Below are 18,413 nucleotides of genomic sequence, written 5' to 3' on the forward strand. Positions count from 1 at the left end.
GAAATATTCTATATAAACTGCTAAGGAAATTCTTTCAAAAATACCTCCACAGAAATACTACAAAAATAACAATACTGTAATACTATGATAAAACGATACAGAAATTCTACACAAATAGTCATATAGGAAAACTATAAAAAAAATCAACAGAAATACTCAAAAATATGACTATGGAAGACACTTCAAAAATACCTCCATGGAATTAATTGAATTATTTTGATTTCATTTTGAAAAGATAAAAATACAAAAATAATACTACTGTACACAAATAGTACAAAAAATACAACTGATGTAATACATATTAAAGAATTCTAAAGAAATACTAAAAACATTGCAACAGAAATACTACAAAATACTACGGAAATACTACTATGTAAATACTTGCAAAATACTTATACAGAAATACTACAAAAATAGCACTGCAGTATTTCTGTCAGACAAAAATAGTACCTCAGAAATATTACAACAGAAATTCTACAAAATACAACTCCAGTAATACTGCAGAAATACTAACGATATACTACAAAAATTATACCACACAATTCATACAAAACTACGTCAAAAATACTACAAAAATACAATTACATGAATACTACAAAAATACTAATAATAATAATAATAATAATTTCCTTGTATTGTCATTCTGTGTAACAATGTACACAGAACGAAATGTCGATTGCACCTGACCCGTTGTAGCGAGCCGATGCAGCCGCAGCCAACAGAGGGCGCCGCCGACCACTTTTTAAGTCTTAGGAATGACTCGGCCGGGGCGCGAACCACCGACCTCCCAGTCTACAAGAGCCAGACAGCAAAAATGCTCCAACAATTAAAAAAGACAAGTAATACTACAAACCTAAATATCACACTTAAAACAGAGACCTAATAGATTATTCTAATTGTGAGTGTTTTAAAACCAGCTTGATGAAACTCATCTATTTAGAAAAATATTTATAAAGACATACAGTATAACATGTAGATGTCTGTATACTGTATATAATTATTCATAAAAGTAAAAGAATGAATAGGTCTCTAGTTGGCTCCTTGGACACATTTTTAACCCAATGCGGCCCACGACTAAATAGTAGCCAACCCTTCTTTAAAGTCATTTGAGTGCAGTTTCCATGACAACCAGACTCTAAAATTCCTCTTGGGCCTGGTTGACGTTAGCGTAGCTGCTAGCATGCACGTGCTGGCTAACTAAGAGGATTAAAGTTCCAGTCTGGCCCTTGCACAATTAAAAAATTGTTTCCGCCCCACTTCACACAAACCATCGCGGTCTCAGGTTTTTTGCTGTTGTCATAGCAACACGGGCTGACCGAGGCCCTGACGGACCGTTACCAAGCGCGACTTTAAAAGAATTTACGCTCTCAACCGGCCCACCCTCTCGCCTCCCCCTGCATTTCTCGCATACTTCCCCCTTAAGAGCGCTTTGCTGCAGGAAATTGCCCATTTTTGTTTTGGAAATAAAAAGCTTGCCATTTTTCAGCAACTCTGCTTTCTTACAGTGATCAGCAGAGTAACTTTAACATTCATCCATATCAGTATTTAGCAGCACACTACTATTTTTTTTTCTTTTTGTACACAATTTATCTGCTCATGAGGTAAAACGGGTTATTCTATATAAATATCAAAGATCTGTTCAAGATTGCCTCGCAAAAAAAAACTAAGATACTGTAAGTCAAATAAAGGACTATATTGACCAGAGATTTGTACATGCGCCTTATCCGGTGCACTTTATACAACAGAAAATAAGGTGGACACAATTGGAAATGCAAAGTTTTCGGTAATTGTTCTGCCTTTGGAAGACACAGAGTGGTCTTTGATTGCCCTCTGGTGGGCAACATCAGTAAAATAGTCTCAACTCCACATTTTTACCTTTGTTTTTTAGTATTATGCTTCATCATTTAGCCTACATTACTAACCTACCCTACATATTTCATCTTGGATGACAAGGAATCTTTTCAACACACATTTATTCGCAAATAATTGGCAAACAGGATTTTCATGTTTGGCATTACATGTGGTAACAGCATAATTATTTGTGGCCTGGATTTGAGCTCACCTGGTCTTTGAGCTGCTGCACAGTTTTTTGCAAGGCCAAGATCTGGTGGAAGAGGGGGCTCTGGAGAACCGACTTGAGGAGGCTGAGTTTTTCCTCGGTGGGCACTTCCCCTCGCTCCTTCAACTTGGCCTGGAGCCGCTCCACCGCCAGCAAGGCACGCTGCGTGTCTGAGAAATGCCAGTCACGTATGTCGGGTACGGGAAAGATAGGAGAAGCAGCAGAGTAATTATTCTTTGTTCGAATTTTAATTACCATAATTTTTGTGTAAAACACAATCATGTATAGGAGTACTTAACCAATTATTACCCAAGTATCATATAGGCTGCCTGGATTTGATTTTGTTATTTTGGCCATGAAGGAGTCCCTTTTGTTTACAAAGGTACCATATGCACTTTATGATTAATGTGTCCGCACTCTGCACTGATTCTGTGTCGTACTGTCCACTTGTCTCTGTTTATGCTGCATAATTGACAATAAATTTGACTTTTACTTCAAAATCATGTTAATTTTGTCCCTGTTTATCTACCAAAAACATGTGCTAAGACAATGTAATAACAGTTGAAAATGAAAAACAAAACAAAGCGGCGCTCAATTTTTCAGGATTATAATGAATTAGAGACTGGAACTCAACATGAACACATTGTAAGACAACACAAACTGAAAAAATTAACTGTTATAAAAATTCAAAGTACAAAAAAAAGGTTTTTAGTCTTGCTCTCACAATTGTCCATACATTGTCAACTATTTTCCACCATGACCAGGCATTTTATGGGTCTGTGTGGTAAACAGTGAAGTAATTCTTGGAGACAGAGACCCATATCATACATGACCCATCAGCAACCCAATTCATTGCCCTGTTGTTGGATTGACTTGGGAGAAAACTCGACCAAGAGTCCTTGCATCAACCAAGGCAAAACTTTCCGGTGTTTCCTCAAGTAAAATCAATTGTGCAGCCCTTTGAGACTCCTTGTGATTATGGGCTATACAAATAAACATGACTTGACTTGACTTTTGACAATAAAAGTAAAAAGAGTAATGTTCAAAGGATACAAATGTTTTGGGGGTTAAATATAACAGAACATGCTTTTGAAAATGCATTAGTCATTATGTCCCGTCTTTGTAATTTCTTGCCGGTGTTAGGTCTGTTGCCACATATGGATGCCAGTGAGATACTGTTGTGGGAGGTTGCTGACGATTTGTGGGTGTTTTGGAGATCTACGTTGATTGAATTTTTTATAACGCCACAAAGCCCATCTTCTCTTCTTCCGTAACCGTTTGAATTTTCTTGTGAGCCCAATGGTCGCGGAGTTACAGTAATTTAAATGGCGCTTGCAAAACAGGGGTGCCGGCGCCCCCATGGTATAAAGAGGGTTAATGTACTTTACGACAATTCATTATTGAATTAGATATTAAAAAAGTAGTGCGATGCTTGTTTGCGAGTTACAGCCTATGATTTCATTCATTTAAGTTGAATTAGTTTTCATCATTTACTTCATAACAAAGTAGAAAAAAAATAACTAATTCATTAATATTATATAATTTATATCGTATTGAAGTTAAATGTGGGGTGCGATGTTTGAGATGTCTTGAAAGAGATGAAAGTTAATATTTTATTGGTCAAGGATGTGTTTAACAATGCCCACCAAAATTTTAAAGAGCCTTTATTTTCCATTGCAACTTAGCAAGTTAATTGGCCGGTCCAAATTGTCCCGAGGTGTAGATGAGCGAGTGAGCTGTCTGTCTCTGTGTACCCTGAGTCTGGCAACCATTTCAGAGTGTCCCCTGCCCACTGCCCGAAGATAGCTGGGATGGGCTCCAGCAACTCGCGACCATACTGAGGATAAGCGGTGCAGATAATGGAAATAGTATTATATAAAATAAAAAATAAATAAAATAAAAATGATGACTTGGTTGCAATTGATGAAGCATTAACAAGCAATACACAGACATTGTCAACATGAAATATAGGCAATTTATAAGCTATAGAATATACAGTAAGTGTGTTTTAAACCCAGATTCATACAGTTCCACTGAGGTTGCAGATTGAATCTCAAAGGGCAGAGCATTCCACAGCACTGGGGCCCAAATGGAGAATGCTCTTGAACATTATGGGCGTGAAAATAGTACATTTTTCATCTTTATTATATTTATCTTATCATGTACAGATTTCAGGAATTATCGATGTTTAGGTACAAGTTTCATTAATATTTCGGGTGTTTAAGGTTGATAGGGAACGCATTTATTGGCACATTCAGTATTTTGGAATGCCTAGAAACGTATATATAAAAGTGAACACCATTACTCAAACGATTTGGTTCGAACACCGATCCCGAACTGATTATGGCCAAGTACAGAGGTATTGCCGTACTTTGCGATCACGCCCAAGTAACGCTTGATAGATGAGAGTCGACACTCGGGACCGTCATTTGCCGTGCGACGACTCCGCTGAGTGCATTAGGCTTCCATTAAGAACAGTATCGACTCACCCATTGTTTCAATCATTTTTACAGCTCCAGCCGGCCGGGATTTCTCCCCATTAGAAGCAATTTCACACTCGATCCGCTCGTCGAGGCCTGGAAAGCAAAAGGGAACGTTAGCTGCCATGAGGGCGGGTTAAAGAATATCCGTGTGTGGTCCGACGTTGACGGCTCTGTTATGGCTTGTGAAACATACATTAGAGAGTGAGTAGGTTCATTCTTTTGGCTGAAGTTGCCTTTTTTTATCTATTAAACCAACATTCCTTGGAGCTCCTTTTGTCGGTCAGTCGACAACCCTACCACAGTTATTACAGTGTTATATCACAGTAATGGCTGTGTATTTTTGGTAAACTACTCAGGATTGGATATGACAATTTGAAGCGCTAATTAATTACCCCATAATGCCCTCCAGTAGGAAACCGACCTCAAGTCAAGGTAGTGCTCATTGCGGTTGCCGACATCCACAAAATTGGAACGGTCAGTTTGCATCTGATTTAAGTATTTATTTTCTTTTTGGGGGGGGGGGCTTTGTTTATTTGAGTTTGACACCACTGGCCTGAATGAAGAATAAAAAGTATAACATTTTAACAATTAGTAAAGAAATATAAACATTGGGTTACACGTTGTATTAATATTTGGTCTTTTGGATTACATGGGGAACGTATAAAAATAAATTCCATTCCTTCATATGGGAATTATGTTTTGGTAATTGAACAATTTGGTGTTCGAAGACAGATTATGGTAAGGTACAGAGGTATCACTGTATGTGTAAAGCACTCATTGTCATTGTACATGGCTGAATACATTTTTAGCATTTATTTTCTCACGAAGAAGCTGCTGACATAATTGTCTGCCTTCTTGCCGATACGGCAGCTCCTACAAACAAACAAAAAAATTCACATCGTTTATATATATATATATATATATATATATATATATATACACATATATGAGGAAAAAAAAGACTATTTGTTTCAATGCAACCGTAGTGTGATCAACTTGGGCGGCAGTAGCTCAGGAGGTAGAGCGCTCGTCTTGGGATCAAGGGATCCCGGTTCGAATCCCGGCTCGTCCGTGTTACATGTCGAAGTGTCCTTGGGTAAGACACTGAACCCCTAATACCCCCAATAAGCAGGTTAGCGCCTTATATGGCAGCAAGGCCGCTATTGGGAAATGTGGAGCACATTGTAAAGCACTTTGGGAAGTCATTGACTTGAAAAGCGCTATATAAGATGCAGATCATTTCAGATCAATAAGTAATAAATTCAGAGTTATTTTATATTGAAGGTGGTGTCTGGAATTTGATACTCAATTCCAGACACCATGACTCAATTCCTGGTACTCTCTGCTGCCATCTCTTGCACGCCCAGTCAGCTCATTCGTTTAATCTTTGTGGGGGTTTGGGTTGGCGTTTGGACTGTATTTCCTTACTTTTACCATTTTCATAATAATACGTAAAGAAAAAACTGCGATGGTAACCATAAAGTCAATATGGAGCCTCCCCAACTTCTCCCCCTTTCTTACCAGCTAATGTTTTTCACGTCCCAAAACAGAGTTGCTAAAAGTTTGATAAAAGCAGATAGGCGCATTGGGAGAAAAATGTTAAGGCTCTTTGACCTCAGGTGACATTGATAAGAACTTCATTAACTCATTTAATGCCATAACATACGACCACGTTTTTAGAATAATTTTCCCTAGACAAAATGTAAAAGATATTTTATTCAATACATTTAATGAAACCATAAATCTGGAAGCAGTGCAACAGCAGAGAAGCAATGAAAGGAAGTTGACAAATTAAAATGATTTAATAAAAGTATTGATGGGAAAAATATAATAAATAAACTGCCATAATGTATTAATACGTTATCAGAAGCATTGTTCCAGAGTGCCAAAACGTAAAAATACAGTAGGGAAGGGTGACGTTTTGTGTATGTCTGCAGGAACGCGATTGCCAAGCTGACCGAGATTGTGACCACGTCACCGGAAACATTGACCGCTGTAAAGTTCTTGAAAAGGATATGCATCGTTCATCCATAAGTTCAGTGTTCTTGCTAAAAATATTTATGGAAAGCATTGTTTAGACATTGGAGGTATCAATGATGCAAAAAAATCAACAACAAAAAAATCACCCCCACCCCCAAAAAAAAAAAAAAAACATGTATAGATTAAGTATTTTCAAAAAACTTTACAATATTCAACTCTTATCCATTAAATAAAAGCTAGAGACATATCTTTTTCGCCTAATGAGAGATGAGGGTTCAAGCTTTCTTTTGATGAGTTATGCCTATACCGCTATGGAACTACATTTTCTTTAGGCCTTCAAAAATTTGTCAAAATTGCCAAATATGACTGGCACCCAACCTTCACATTTAAGAGAAATGTCTGGCATTTAAAAAGTAGAGGGTTTTTTGCCAGTATGAGGGGCTAAATGATACACACTGTCCCTTTAAGACCCGTGATGTCAAAGTAACGGCCATGGCACAACAACCTAACAATGATCCATAGACGTTTACTCATTAGCTCGCTACAGCAAGTAGGCTGAAGTAACGTTACGTTAGGGGATCTTCTGCCCCCTTCCTGGTCCCGGCCAGCAAAGAAAATAAATAAAAAGAAAAAAAAAGAACAATGCGTTCCCGACTGTGTGCAAATGTAAACAATCAGCGTTATTTAGTGTCCCATAGTAAAGCGAAGACAATCCGCTTTTCTCGACTCCTCCCCCTCCGCACTCCCCCGCCCAGAGTCTCATCCGATCCGCGGGGAGAAAAGCAACAGGCTGCCCGGAGAACTAAACTCCTGGCTAACTTTTATCTACAAAAACCCAGACGCCAAAAACAAGTCCTCGACGTGATCGGAGTAAAAACCACACTCCGAACTCGATCGTTGCGTTCAATGGATCCCGAGAGTCGCCTTCCGAAAACGCCATTTTTCAACAAAACAATGATTATCTACTTACATGGAGTTGCGCTGGCCCGGCAGATTATATTCGACGCGAGTTGGGCTGGTCCCGCGGCTAATGTCTCACTGATTTGGGCTTCATAAACAAATAAAAGAGGCGGTAGCGTTCATGGATCCTGCCCTAGGTGGTTCCGCTAGGAAAGGGACGGGCGCTTCAGTAAGGGGCGGAGGGGCTGAGTCTCCGGGTTCGAGGTTGCTCCCTGGTGGCGGGAGTTGCCTACTGCAAAGATGGCGAGGTGACTGTGAAAGGATGACCACACTCGAACTTGTCAATCGTCTCAAGAATAAATGCATACCTGTCAACCTCCAGGGCTCCATGCCCTTACAAACTGTCGTATTTTCCCTTACAAAATACAAAATAATCTTACACCATATTTTTTTTTCAAACGTGTTTATTTATGTAGTTTGACGTGTTATATTGTACATGTGTTTCGTTATATCATATACATTGTTAATTAACATTTTGTTGTGAGATACTGAGTTGTTTGACATGAATGAGGTTTTTTATTAAAAAAAGTTCAAAAATTAAGTAGCTTGGACGTTCACTGTAGTAGGAAAAAATACATGCAAATATAATTAAGTAGAATAATACATTTTATTTCCAAAGACATGCATTTAAGGTGGATTGGCCGGTCCAAATTGTCCCTAGGTGTGAATGAGCGAGTTGTCTGTCCCTGTGTGCCCTTCGATTGGCTGGCAACCAGTTCAGGGTGTCCCCTGCCCACTGCCCGATGATTGCTGGGATGGGCTCCGACCCTACTGAGGATTAGCGGTGCAGCTAATGAGATGAGAGATGAGAATACATTTTCTTATTCAAATTATTAATTCATTTTCTGCATTACATTATTGTTCGTAATATACTGATTAAAAAAAAAACACAAACCCGTCTTTTTTCATTTTCTCATTTTATACTTCCTTTTTTCTTAACTTCTTTATACAACATATTAATTCGTAATATAATGCATCAAAGCAAGTGAGCCGTTTGAGAGCCATCTCTTTAATGAGTTGAGCCCAAAAGAAAAAGAGACGGACTTCCTTTCACTACATCAAACCGCCCGCTTCATTTGCAACGAAAAAAACGATACCGAAATAGAGGCTTCCGCGGCGAACTCGTTTGACTTGATTGATTTGCCGTTTCGTGATAGTCGTGTGTACAGAATGGTACTCATAATTGACAAATTTGCATTTTTCCGTACATATTTTCTTGTACGTCGTACACGTCTTAAAATGCATAATTAAAGTACTTTGTATGGCAAAAACGTACAGGTTGACAGGTATGTAAGGTATGAACAAAAACTTTAAAGCCCCCTTCCGCTAACCCCAAAAAGAAAATATTTCTCAAGTTCGTTCTTTAGAATAGAATTGTATTTGATAATGTAGTTAACACAGTTTACGCCACGGGTCCCCAAACTTTTCTGTGTGGGCCACATAACTTTTCCCAATTAGGAGGGTCAGGAGTCCGTTTGTAACAGGAAAAAAGTGTACGATTGCAGAATGAAATAAAAAAAAATGTTTTCCATAAAGCCACAATCTAAGAACCTTTTTTAATTATTCACAGAACGTAAGTCGGAAAATACATAACAACTTTATTAATGAAATAGATAAATAACCCTCTCTTAAATTCTTCACAGAACAAAACTCGGAAAATAAATAGACACTATTTATGTAATAAATAATAACCAATTTTGGGTTGTTCTCAGAAAGAAAACCCATGGAACTTAAACTTTCTGTAGTGCCTTCCAAAATCTTAACAGGTCCAAGTTGAGCTTAGTGGTCAGAGCACTGGACCACCAAATGACTTGCGAAAAGGCAGAATTTTTTATCACATTATCACACTATATTTGGCCATACTACTCTACCAGTGATATAGATGTCTTGAGAAGAGGCAGTAGAGTCTATCTCATTATCACACTGTTTTCAGTCATGGTACCAGAGATGAATGTTAATTTCGCTGTGCATTTCACATGTTACAATGTTTTATGCTACCGCCTATTTTATTAGTTTATTCAACCGGAGACAGTGAGCAGTTAGCCGCAGGAGGACCCTAGCACGCATTGGATACCGTCTGCCGGCCGGTGACTCTCCATGTGAGCATGTAATCATTGTTTTGTTGCAAAATGTTGTTTTCCAAAGGCAACTCTCGCAATTCGTTGAGTTTCAAGTGCGTTTTCTACTCAGCTTACAATGTTGTAACGTGAAATGCACAATAAAATTAACATTCATCCCTGGTACCATGACTAAAAACAGTGTGATAATGAGATAGACTCTACCGTCTCTTCTCAAGACATCTATTTCACTGGTAGTCCAGTGGTAAGAGATTGACGATTCACTGATGCAAATCCTTGGCAGTTCTCTTTTTGCTGTTGCTGTATTTCTGCTGAATATCAACAGCATTGTGCAACTTCGATCCATTATACCCAATCCCATATTGTTGCAGGCTGGGACCACCAGATGGTGCTTTTGTCAGAAGACGTGCTGTTTCGGCGAAACGAAAAACGAAATGCACAGTTGTGGCCGCGATCCATTATCTCCTGTTGACTATTGCTAAAAGCAGGGGCCAGCATATAAATACTTTTTTTAAGTTCAGGTCACTGAAGCATGCCATGGTGGCCCGCCTCAAATCAATCTATTATCGCCACTCGCCTTGCTGAGAGCGGGGGCTGAGAGAGCAAATTTGTGTCATGCTTGGAGGCTCTTTTTTCCATTCTTTTCGCATAAAATGAAGAGCACCCGAGCAGCTGCAATCCATTATCCCCGGTTGCCTATTAATGAGCGGGACCAGGCAGAGCGCATGTTAAAAATGGTAAACATACTGTCCCTGAGCTTATTGGTCCATGTTTTATGGGATCTGTAGCGCCAGGTCATAGAGGTGGTGCAACTGGTGAGAAGAGTCTTGATTATGTTGTTGGCAATGCCCTCCAGACTGGGCAGTAAGTAACCCATGATTATCAGGGTTATCTTAATGACCGTTAGGTTCTCCCAGCATGCCACATCGTGACTTCGTATGCTCTCACTGTGGCTCTGTAGAGGGGCACCAGCAATTTCTGTTCTGGGATGTTTTTCTTGAGCTGGTGCTAGGCCTTCCCTGCGACATATCTCCCCACCTGGGGGCAGTATAAGACTGATAGGAGTATTTTTTAGTGTCAAATAGTTTGAATTGTCCTGTTTTTTCAGAATGCCTTTCTAATTTTTATGTGTCAAACACTTTGGGCTGGTGCATTCATTTCCCATTAAAATCCCTAAATGTCACACACCTTCCTGACAAAATGTCACAGCAGTAGACTTTAAAGTACGGTAATCGTTCCACCTCCGGTAACGCTCACTTAGCGTGGTTGATAACAAGAAAAAGACATCCGTCTTTTTCTTTTGTGTGAATGACTTGTCCTCCTCGGCGGAGGAGGAAGCGACTGGCGGTTAAGTGCATGAAGTCATACGATGCAATAAAGACGTGCCCCCGAGGTTTGCGAGCTCAATATGTCTACGCCGATGATTGAATTAAAGTAGATACGCCGGCGTCGCCGTCTGCCGGCTCTTTTGATTCATCGCCAGCAAATCAGTCAATATTCACAAAAGGCTGACATGCAATAACAGCCCGGCGATGGCGTGATATCGCGATTGCTACCGCTAAAAATCTCATTTGGTCCAATTGTGCAAAGCTTCTACACTGGTGTTAGTACTTAATACTGGTACTATACATTCTCAAGTCAGGCATTAAAAATAATGTGCTTCCGCATTCCTAACAGACTCAAGTAGTCAGGACACCAGAAGAAGTGACCTCTTTGCACTGGCTAGGCTACCATGGCTCTTATTCTAAACACACCATCCATTATCTGCACCACTTATCCCCAAGTAGGGTTGCAGAGGAGCCGGAGCCCATCCCAGCTGTCTTCGGGCAATGGGCAGGGGACACACTGAACTGGTTACCAGCCAGTCTCATTTACACCTAGCGACAATTTGGACCAGCCAGTTTCCGGAGAAGGCCCACGCAGGCACAGGGAGAACATGCAAACTCCACATGGGGAGGTTGTGATAGCTGGACTTGAACCCTGAACATCTGCACCATAGGGCTGCGTGCTAATCACCCAGCTGCTGTGCTGCCCTTCTGAGCACACATATTTCTTATATTGCTACCCAGAAAATACCGAACTTTTTCACAATTCATTATTTTCATTGGCAGAGTCAGTCCTGTATATCTTCATAAAACTTTGTCCATCCCGCATTCCTAGAAGACCCAAATATTCAGGAAAGCAAAAAAGGTGACCTGTTTGCAACGGCTAGGCTACTATGGCTCCTATACCGAGCACACAATTTTCTTTCATCAATAGCTATACATTAATAAAGAACTTTATCACAATATTTGTCATTGTCTGTGCCAGTCCTGTGTATTTTCAGACAGATTTTTCTATTCCCGCATTCCTCACAGACTCAGGTCGTCAGGAAACCAGAAGTGACCTATTTTCTCTAGTTCAGCCACCATGGCCCTTATACTAGATACAAAATTCCGTTTTTTACATCGTTTTAGCGAAAATAAATAACTTTGTCACATTACTCTTAATTTATGTGTCAGTCCTGTATATCTTCATAGACTTTGTCCTTTCCCGCATTCCCAGAAGACCCAAATAGTCGTGAAACCAGAAGAAGTAACCAATTTGCTTTACATAGCCTACCATGGCTCCTATGCTGAGCACACATTTTTCTTTTTTAATTGTTATACATGGGAAAAAACTAACTTTATCACAATACAGTATTGTCATTGTCTGAGTCAGACCTATATATCTTCATAGAACTTTGTCCATTCTCGCATTCTTAGCAGACTCAAGCAGTCAGGAAACCAGAACAAGTGACTTATTTGCTCTAGTTTGGCTCCCTTGCCTCCTTATTGAACACAACATTTTCTTTATTTAAATTGCATTGGAATAAATAGAGAACCTTATCACAATAGTTTCATCTGTGGGTCAGTCCTGTTTACATTTGTAGAACAATCCAGCGTTCCTAGCAGACTCAAGTACGCAGGATAACAGAAGAGGTGACCTTTTTGCTTCTATACTGAACACACAATTTTCTTTTTTAATTGTAATACACGAATAAATAACTTTATCAGTCCTGTACATTCTCTTTTTTAGAAACAGTCCTGTATATAGGAATGCCAATGGGATATGATTTTATCTTTGTCTACGTATTCACTACTTATTCATTTATCTTCCCTTTGTGTATTTATATTTTTGCATATTTGTCTTTGTTTGAGCTGTTTCAAGATGCAGCTTTTTTTTTTTTTTTTTTTTTCAAAAAAGATTAATAAAAAATCTGTTCGGATCCAGCACACCACCGTCCTTCAAAAGGCGCCAACGGACAAATTGATTGGAGGATCTACTTCACACCTGCCTCTAAACATGAAAAACCTGACCCTCATTAAGAACCTCCTTTGATAACTGTGCCAACAGCAGAAGCTGTTGGATCGTCACTTTCCATATTTGATGTTCTGCATCAATAATAAAATGATGGGAGTCGTATTCTGGAATCATAATGTTGAGGTAAAAGCTGCTGACTCGTGAGAGTATGGGCGTCTTTTATTCCATTTTTGTGCACGGTAGGCGCAGTGATGTAACATCTCATGTGGGCAGGCACGACTTTGCTAAAGGAAAAACAAATCAATTTGGGTAAAGATCCGTGTCAGTTTTTTTCACTTTCAAGGCCTGGGCATCAAATAACAAATACCAGGATTTTGAGTTTTTTTTCCAGGCATTGAAGGACATGATCTTTTTCTTCTTTTATGTGTTTGCTTGTTTTTAAGTAGCAGGAAAGCAGTAGTCGTAATAGTATCAAATATAAAAAAGTACTATCAAATCTTTATCAAAATAAAGGCTGGGATGGTTTTATCCACAGAATATTCTGGGCAAAAATGAAATGAAGACGATGGTTGATGACAATCACAAGTGCAAAGAGGAAACGGCTTACAATCATTCACATACTGACAGGTCGGTTCTAGGCTTAAAAAAAACTAAAACCTTGAGTAAAACGAAACTGAAGGTATAGTAGAATGAACATTTCCACTGCACTATGCCTCTTAGTCTAAATCGATTCTAGCAAGTCTGATATGATAAAGTTCATGACCATTTCTGGTAACAAAATAAAGCACAACTACAATCATGAGAAAATTGTATAAGCTACAACAATCAAGTTATATAATTATGACTAAATAAATGCAAGCAAACCCCAATGATGTACCTATCTAAGTCTTAGTATTAGCAACTAAAGATGGTAGCATCAGCGATGTGTGTAAAGAAAATCCAGTACTTGTTCTTTCAACCGAAGTTTAAAAAAAAAAGTTAATATTAAAAATCAGAATATTTGTCTTTAAAATTGATGATATAAAGCCACGAAAAAGTTGTAACTACGAAAAAAATAAAAAATAATTAAGAGTAAATATTTTAATTAATTGAGAACACTTGAGTGGAGAGTTGCTTATTTGCTGTTGAAAGAGTTTTATTTTTTGTTGTTGTTATATAGATATACCAGACTGTTGGCGTTCAAACATTATCTTTGCGTCATCTTTCTTTATTATTTGTGTTCATTTTGCCAGTGTTCTAACATATGTTGCGTTGTCTTTCATGTTTTGTTCATTTGATTACAGTTCTAAAATGCAACATGTGCTGCTTTGTCTTGCTTTCATGTTTTTGGTTCAATCACATCTCGTCTGCATTCAGGTATTTTCACGTTTTGTTCACTTAGATCAAGTGAGTGTTTCAACATTATTGAACAGCACGTGTCGTCGAGCCTGTGCTAGAGTAGCTCGGACGGATTTGAATTCTGGAGATCATGGTTAACTTCGTTGTTCTGTTTTTATACACTATCCAATATTGATTCATTTTCTGTGTATAAATAATTTCCTAAAATCTTTCTTGGTATCTATATTTATGAGATCTGCTTCTGCAGCCAAGCAGAATCCCAACATAGGCAGCCTATGAGTACATAGGAATATAAATAGAAACAACAGTGACGTCTGGTGAGGCAGAGTCGGACTAATAAAAAAAAAAAATACAGTCCATCTTATTCATCATTTGATGGTTGGAGCAAGACAGCAATATAGAGACTGCAGCATTGAAAAAGATACTTCATTTTTCTTACCTTAACTTATAAATGAAGTCTATGCGCTGCTCCTAATGAATAATAGCATAAATAGATGTAATCCTCCGTAATGAAAAAAGTCTGAGCAATGAAAAAAAATTACTGAATGGTTTCAAACGCACTATTCTTGCTAATGCTATCATTATCCTCCTGGTATGGGGCTGATTTGTGCACCAACTCAGTATCCTTGGTCTCACGATCGCATGCATGCAAATCTTTTGACATAAAATAATATTAGATTTGTATTGCATTTTCTATTCATAGGCACAAAACACAATCCATCTCAAGAATATAAGATAAACAACACCAACATATCCTTGTTTTAAACCAAAAGTGGCAAATTATTACCAAAATGGAGGTCTAATGCAATCAAGAAACAAAGACTCAGTCATGCTTCGAGATCAAGCATCCGTGGACTAAATATGTGACTTGAGTCAGGATTTGTTGTTGTTGTTTATATTAAATAAACAAACAAAAACAAAAAAAAAAACAGTAGATTAAAAATAAATTTGGTAGGCGTTTTTAAGGGGAGAAAAGCGGTGGTCTAACTCATAAAACGGCAGTTAGTGTTGGTGTGTATGACTTCCTAATGATAAAAAGTCCATGCAACAACAAAAAAATACGGAAAGGTTCGACTCACTGTTCGTTTGCCAATACTATTAAAACATACTATTTTTATGATTTGGGATAGAGGTGAAAGTGGCGTGCGCCAAATCAGGAACCTTGGTCTCACTATCGCCCATGCCTCACTTTGCAGCTGATCAGCACAGTAAAATGCTACATACTAAACTTCTTTTGTAAACAGGACCTTATTAAAAGACCAATGATGGGTAGTTATTACCGGAAAAAAAACAACTCAGCGAGAGAAGTTCGGCCTGACCCGAACATAATGATTGACGTTTTACGCCCGCCCAGCCTCGAATTTGGATCGAGGCGGGTCGGGCTTGGGCTTAAGATCTTACTGCTAGGTTGAAAGTGCCAGACAAAAGAGCTTGCTTCGGAGTAGTTGCACGATTACAGTATTTTCTTGAGCAGCTCTAACAGCTGATGGCGCGATCAATTTGGTAGATTACTGTCCCCAAGCCAATTATAATCTGTAAAACCGCTGATGTTTCTCAAGGCCCTCTAAAGGGCTCTCAGACAACATATCGGAATCTGATTGGCTAAACACATAGCTTTTTCAAAGACCGATATAATGCCTCAGGATCTTCAGGATTTTTTATGAGGGACTCCGTGTAGATTTCTGAGCCTAGCAACAACTAATGGCTGAAATGTGATTTGGTTAAATGCTTAATTATTAAAGTATTCATCTGGAAGCAGTGCCATCATGGAAAAACATTGAAAAATGTTGAAGATTTGGAATGATTTAATACGTATTTATAGGCAAAATATAATAAATTCAGTGCCTTCATGTATTAATACATTTTCAGAAGCATTGTTTCAGAGCGCCAACACGTAAAAATATGTTGTGTTTTTGTTTAAGACCAGAGAGTAGTGCATTACAGTAATCGAGACGGGAGGTAACAAACGCATGAATTATAATTTCCGCATCCGACTGAGACAGTATTGAACGGATTTTAGCAATGTTACGAAGATGGAAAAAAGCGGTTCTAGTAATTTTCTTTACATGCATTTCAAAGGATAGATCAGGGTCAAATATGACACCTAAATTTTTAACTGAGTTACTCTGTGTGATGTGACATTTGTCAATGTTCACAGCAGTTTTTAAGAATAAGTCACGGCATTTAGATGGACCAATGACTAACATTTCGGTCTTTTCAGAGTTAAGACGCAAGAAATGGAGTGACATCCACTCTTTTATCTCAATGAGGCAGGCCTCCAAATTTCCACAGTTTAGTGTGGGAGATTCCTCCAACGGAAGATATAGTTGAGTGTCGTCTGCGTAGCAGTGGAAGCTGATATTGTACTTGCGAATGATATCACCCAATGGAAGCATGTAAATGCTGAAAAGAAGGGGGCCAAGCACTGAACCCTGCGGAACACCACAGGTAACATTAAAGGGTGATTTAGGGCTATACAGATAAAAATGACTTGACTTGACTTGACTTTAAAGAAAATATTATAAAGGATTCTGAGCAGCTCACCAGTAGGTATCAAGCCTCTGGGAAAGAGTTCAGCGTGTGAAGTGACCATTAGATGGCAGGAGAGGCTTTGATCAGCCACTCGTCTTCCGTGCCAGACTTGCATGATTTAAGTGTTCTTGCAATAACATTTTATTTCGCGAGCAGAGTGCTCATGTGTTAATGTAAATATTCTTTAGATATTGAAGGTGTGAGAACGTAAATAGAGCATCTAAATAAACATTCTGCATCCTTTGTTTACCAAACAATAGTAAAGCTAAATACATACTTTCTTAATAAAGTTTTATTTTGATATGTCCTTTGCTGATATAGCGACAGAACTACATTTTTAGGCCTTAAAAAATGAGTCTAAATCGCAAAAATTTGCTTGCATCGGGTCTTCGCATTTGGGAGAAACGTCTCGCATTGTATGAGTTAACATCACAGCATTCTGATATTTTTAGGCCAGCAGAGAAGACCTTGCAGGCCCTCAAGGCCCACCTCTCTATCCAGTATTTGAGAGAAAACAATTCAGTTGTGTAGTGCAGCGCAAGATGGCAGGTCTTAAACTTGCCACTAAGTGACGCTCAAGTATATGGCGAAAGCGGCTGCCCACGTCCACAGAGTGTGCACGCTTTCCCCCCTCCCACTTCCTTTCTCTCTCTCTCTTTCTTTCTCTCTCTCTCTTTTTCTCTCTCTCACGCGCTTTCAACTACCCCCCCCCCCCATGTCTTTGCTGGATTGGACCCAGCTAGTGCGCACAACGTGCTTCGTTCCTCCTCAAACGCGCATTGTGGATGACATAAATGAATTCAAAATTAAAACTGGATATCCAATTTATTTTCTGAGGCACGTGGGATATAAGGCGAGTGTATGCACCGGAGCTTGGTATCGACCTGGTTTTGGATTCCCATTCGGAACTGCTCCCCATCGAAGGGTGAGTATGACGTTCTTGCCCTTCTCCTTTTTCAAATAATTGCCGTTAAGGTTTACAACCGCCTGTGTGTTCAAGTGTAATCTGATATTTGCGATTGTGCGTGGTCGTGGGTTGATTCAGTGGTGTTGTATGATCTCCATCACTATGGTGGCTTTAGAGTTCCATGAAGGAGGAAAGAGGACCAGCTGCCTTCTTCGGATAATCCGCACTGAGTGCAAGTTGCTTGTAAAAGCGAAACATCTTGACTCGGTCACTATAGTGTCATAATGGAATGAAAAATGACCTCGGTTGGACGTTTGTGTAGATCGGGTTTTGCTTTGAAGCGTAATGAGATAATTGCGATAGATTATCTGGCGTGTTTAGACAAGGTGGGTGTTTTTCCAGAGTCAGTGCAAATACCCCTAAATAAGCCCTGAAAAAAAACTAAAAACAAAAAAATAAAACCTCAAAGACACTATTGGTAACTCCACTGAAACAAGAAATAACAAGCTCGGAGGCAGTTTCGTACCTAGGTCCGTTACCACCCTAAACAAGCAGACACGACTGTAAAAACAACATCTTATATACAGGGACATGTGTTTTCATTTCAACCATGTAGCCTCTGATATGTCATCTCATTATTTCTTATTCCACTATTGTCCTGATGCACTCTCAACTTAGGTTCCAAGCACTACCTTGTAAGTAAGAATTTTATCTTAACACTATTTTGTATTTTACCCACTAATGATATTTGAAAAAAAGAAAACAAATGATCAAAGAAACTAATGGTAAAAATA

The 18,413-nt window shown here is 38.9% G+C and overlaps 2 protein-coding genes across 3 annotated transcripts in view; one reads left to right on the plus strand and one right to left on the minus strand.

Annotated features, from left to right (window-relative positions):
• mpdz (multiple PDZ domain crumbs cell polarity complex component) overlaps positions 1-7,639 on the minus strand; it is a 54,529-nt gene extending 46,890 nt beyond the window's left edge. For both annotated transcript variants that reach the window (XM_088348690.1, XM_088348689.1), the window contains exons 1-3: positions 7,493-7,639; positions 4,549-4,635; positions 2,063-2,229 (exon numbers count right to left, since the gene is read on the minus strand). In XM_088348690.1, coding sequence (XP_088204816.1) covers positions 2,063-2,229; positions 4,549-4,564 — 183 coding nt within the window. In that variant the 5' untranslated portion in view covers positions 4,565-4,635; positions 7,493-7,639. The remainder of the gene's footprint in view (positions 1-2,062; positions 2,230-4,548; positions 4,636-7,492) is intronic.
• A 9,805-nt stretch (positions 7,640-17,444) lies between these two features.
• Positions 17,445-18,413, plus strand: part of LOC148356997 (adhesion G protein-coupled receptor L3-like) — a 282,571-nt gene continuing 281,602 nt past the window's right edge. Inside the window, exon 1 of the mRNA XM_088348691.1 lies at positions 17,445-17,637. The gene's annotated coding sequence lies outside the window, so the exon portion shown is untranslated. The remainder of the gene's footprint in view (positions 17,638-18,413) is intronic.

The sequence above is a fragment of the Urocampus carinirostris genome, chromosome 11 (assembly GCF_059441175.1).
Source record: "Urocampus carinirostris isolate Australia breed hairy pipefish chromosome 11, RoL_Ucar_1.0, whole genome shotgun sequence".
In the NCBI taxonomy this organism is placed as follows: Eukaryota; Metazoa; Chordata; class Actinopteri; order Syngnathiformes; family Syngnathidae; genus Urocampus; species Urocampus carinirostris.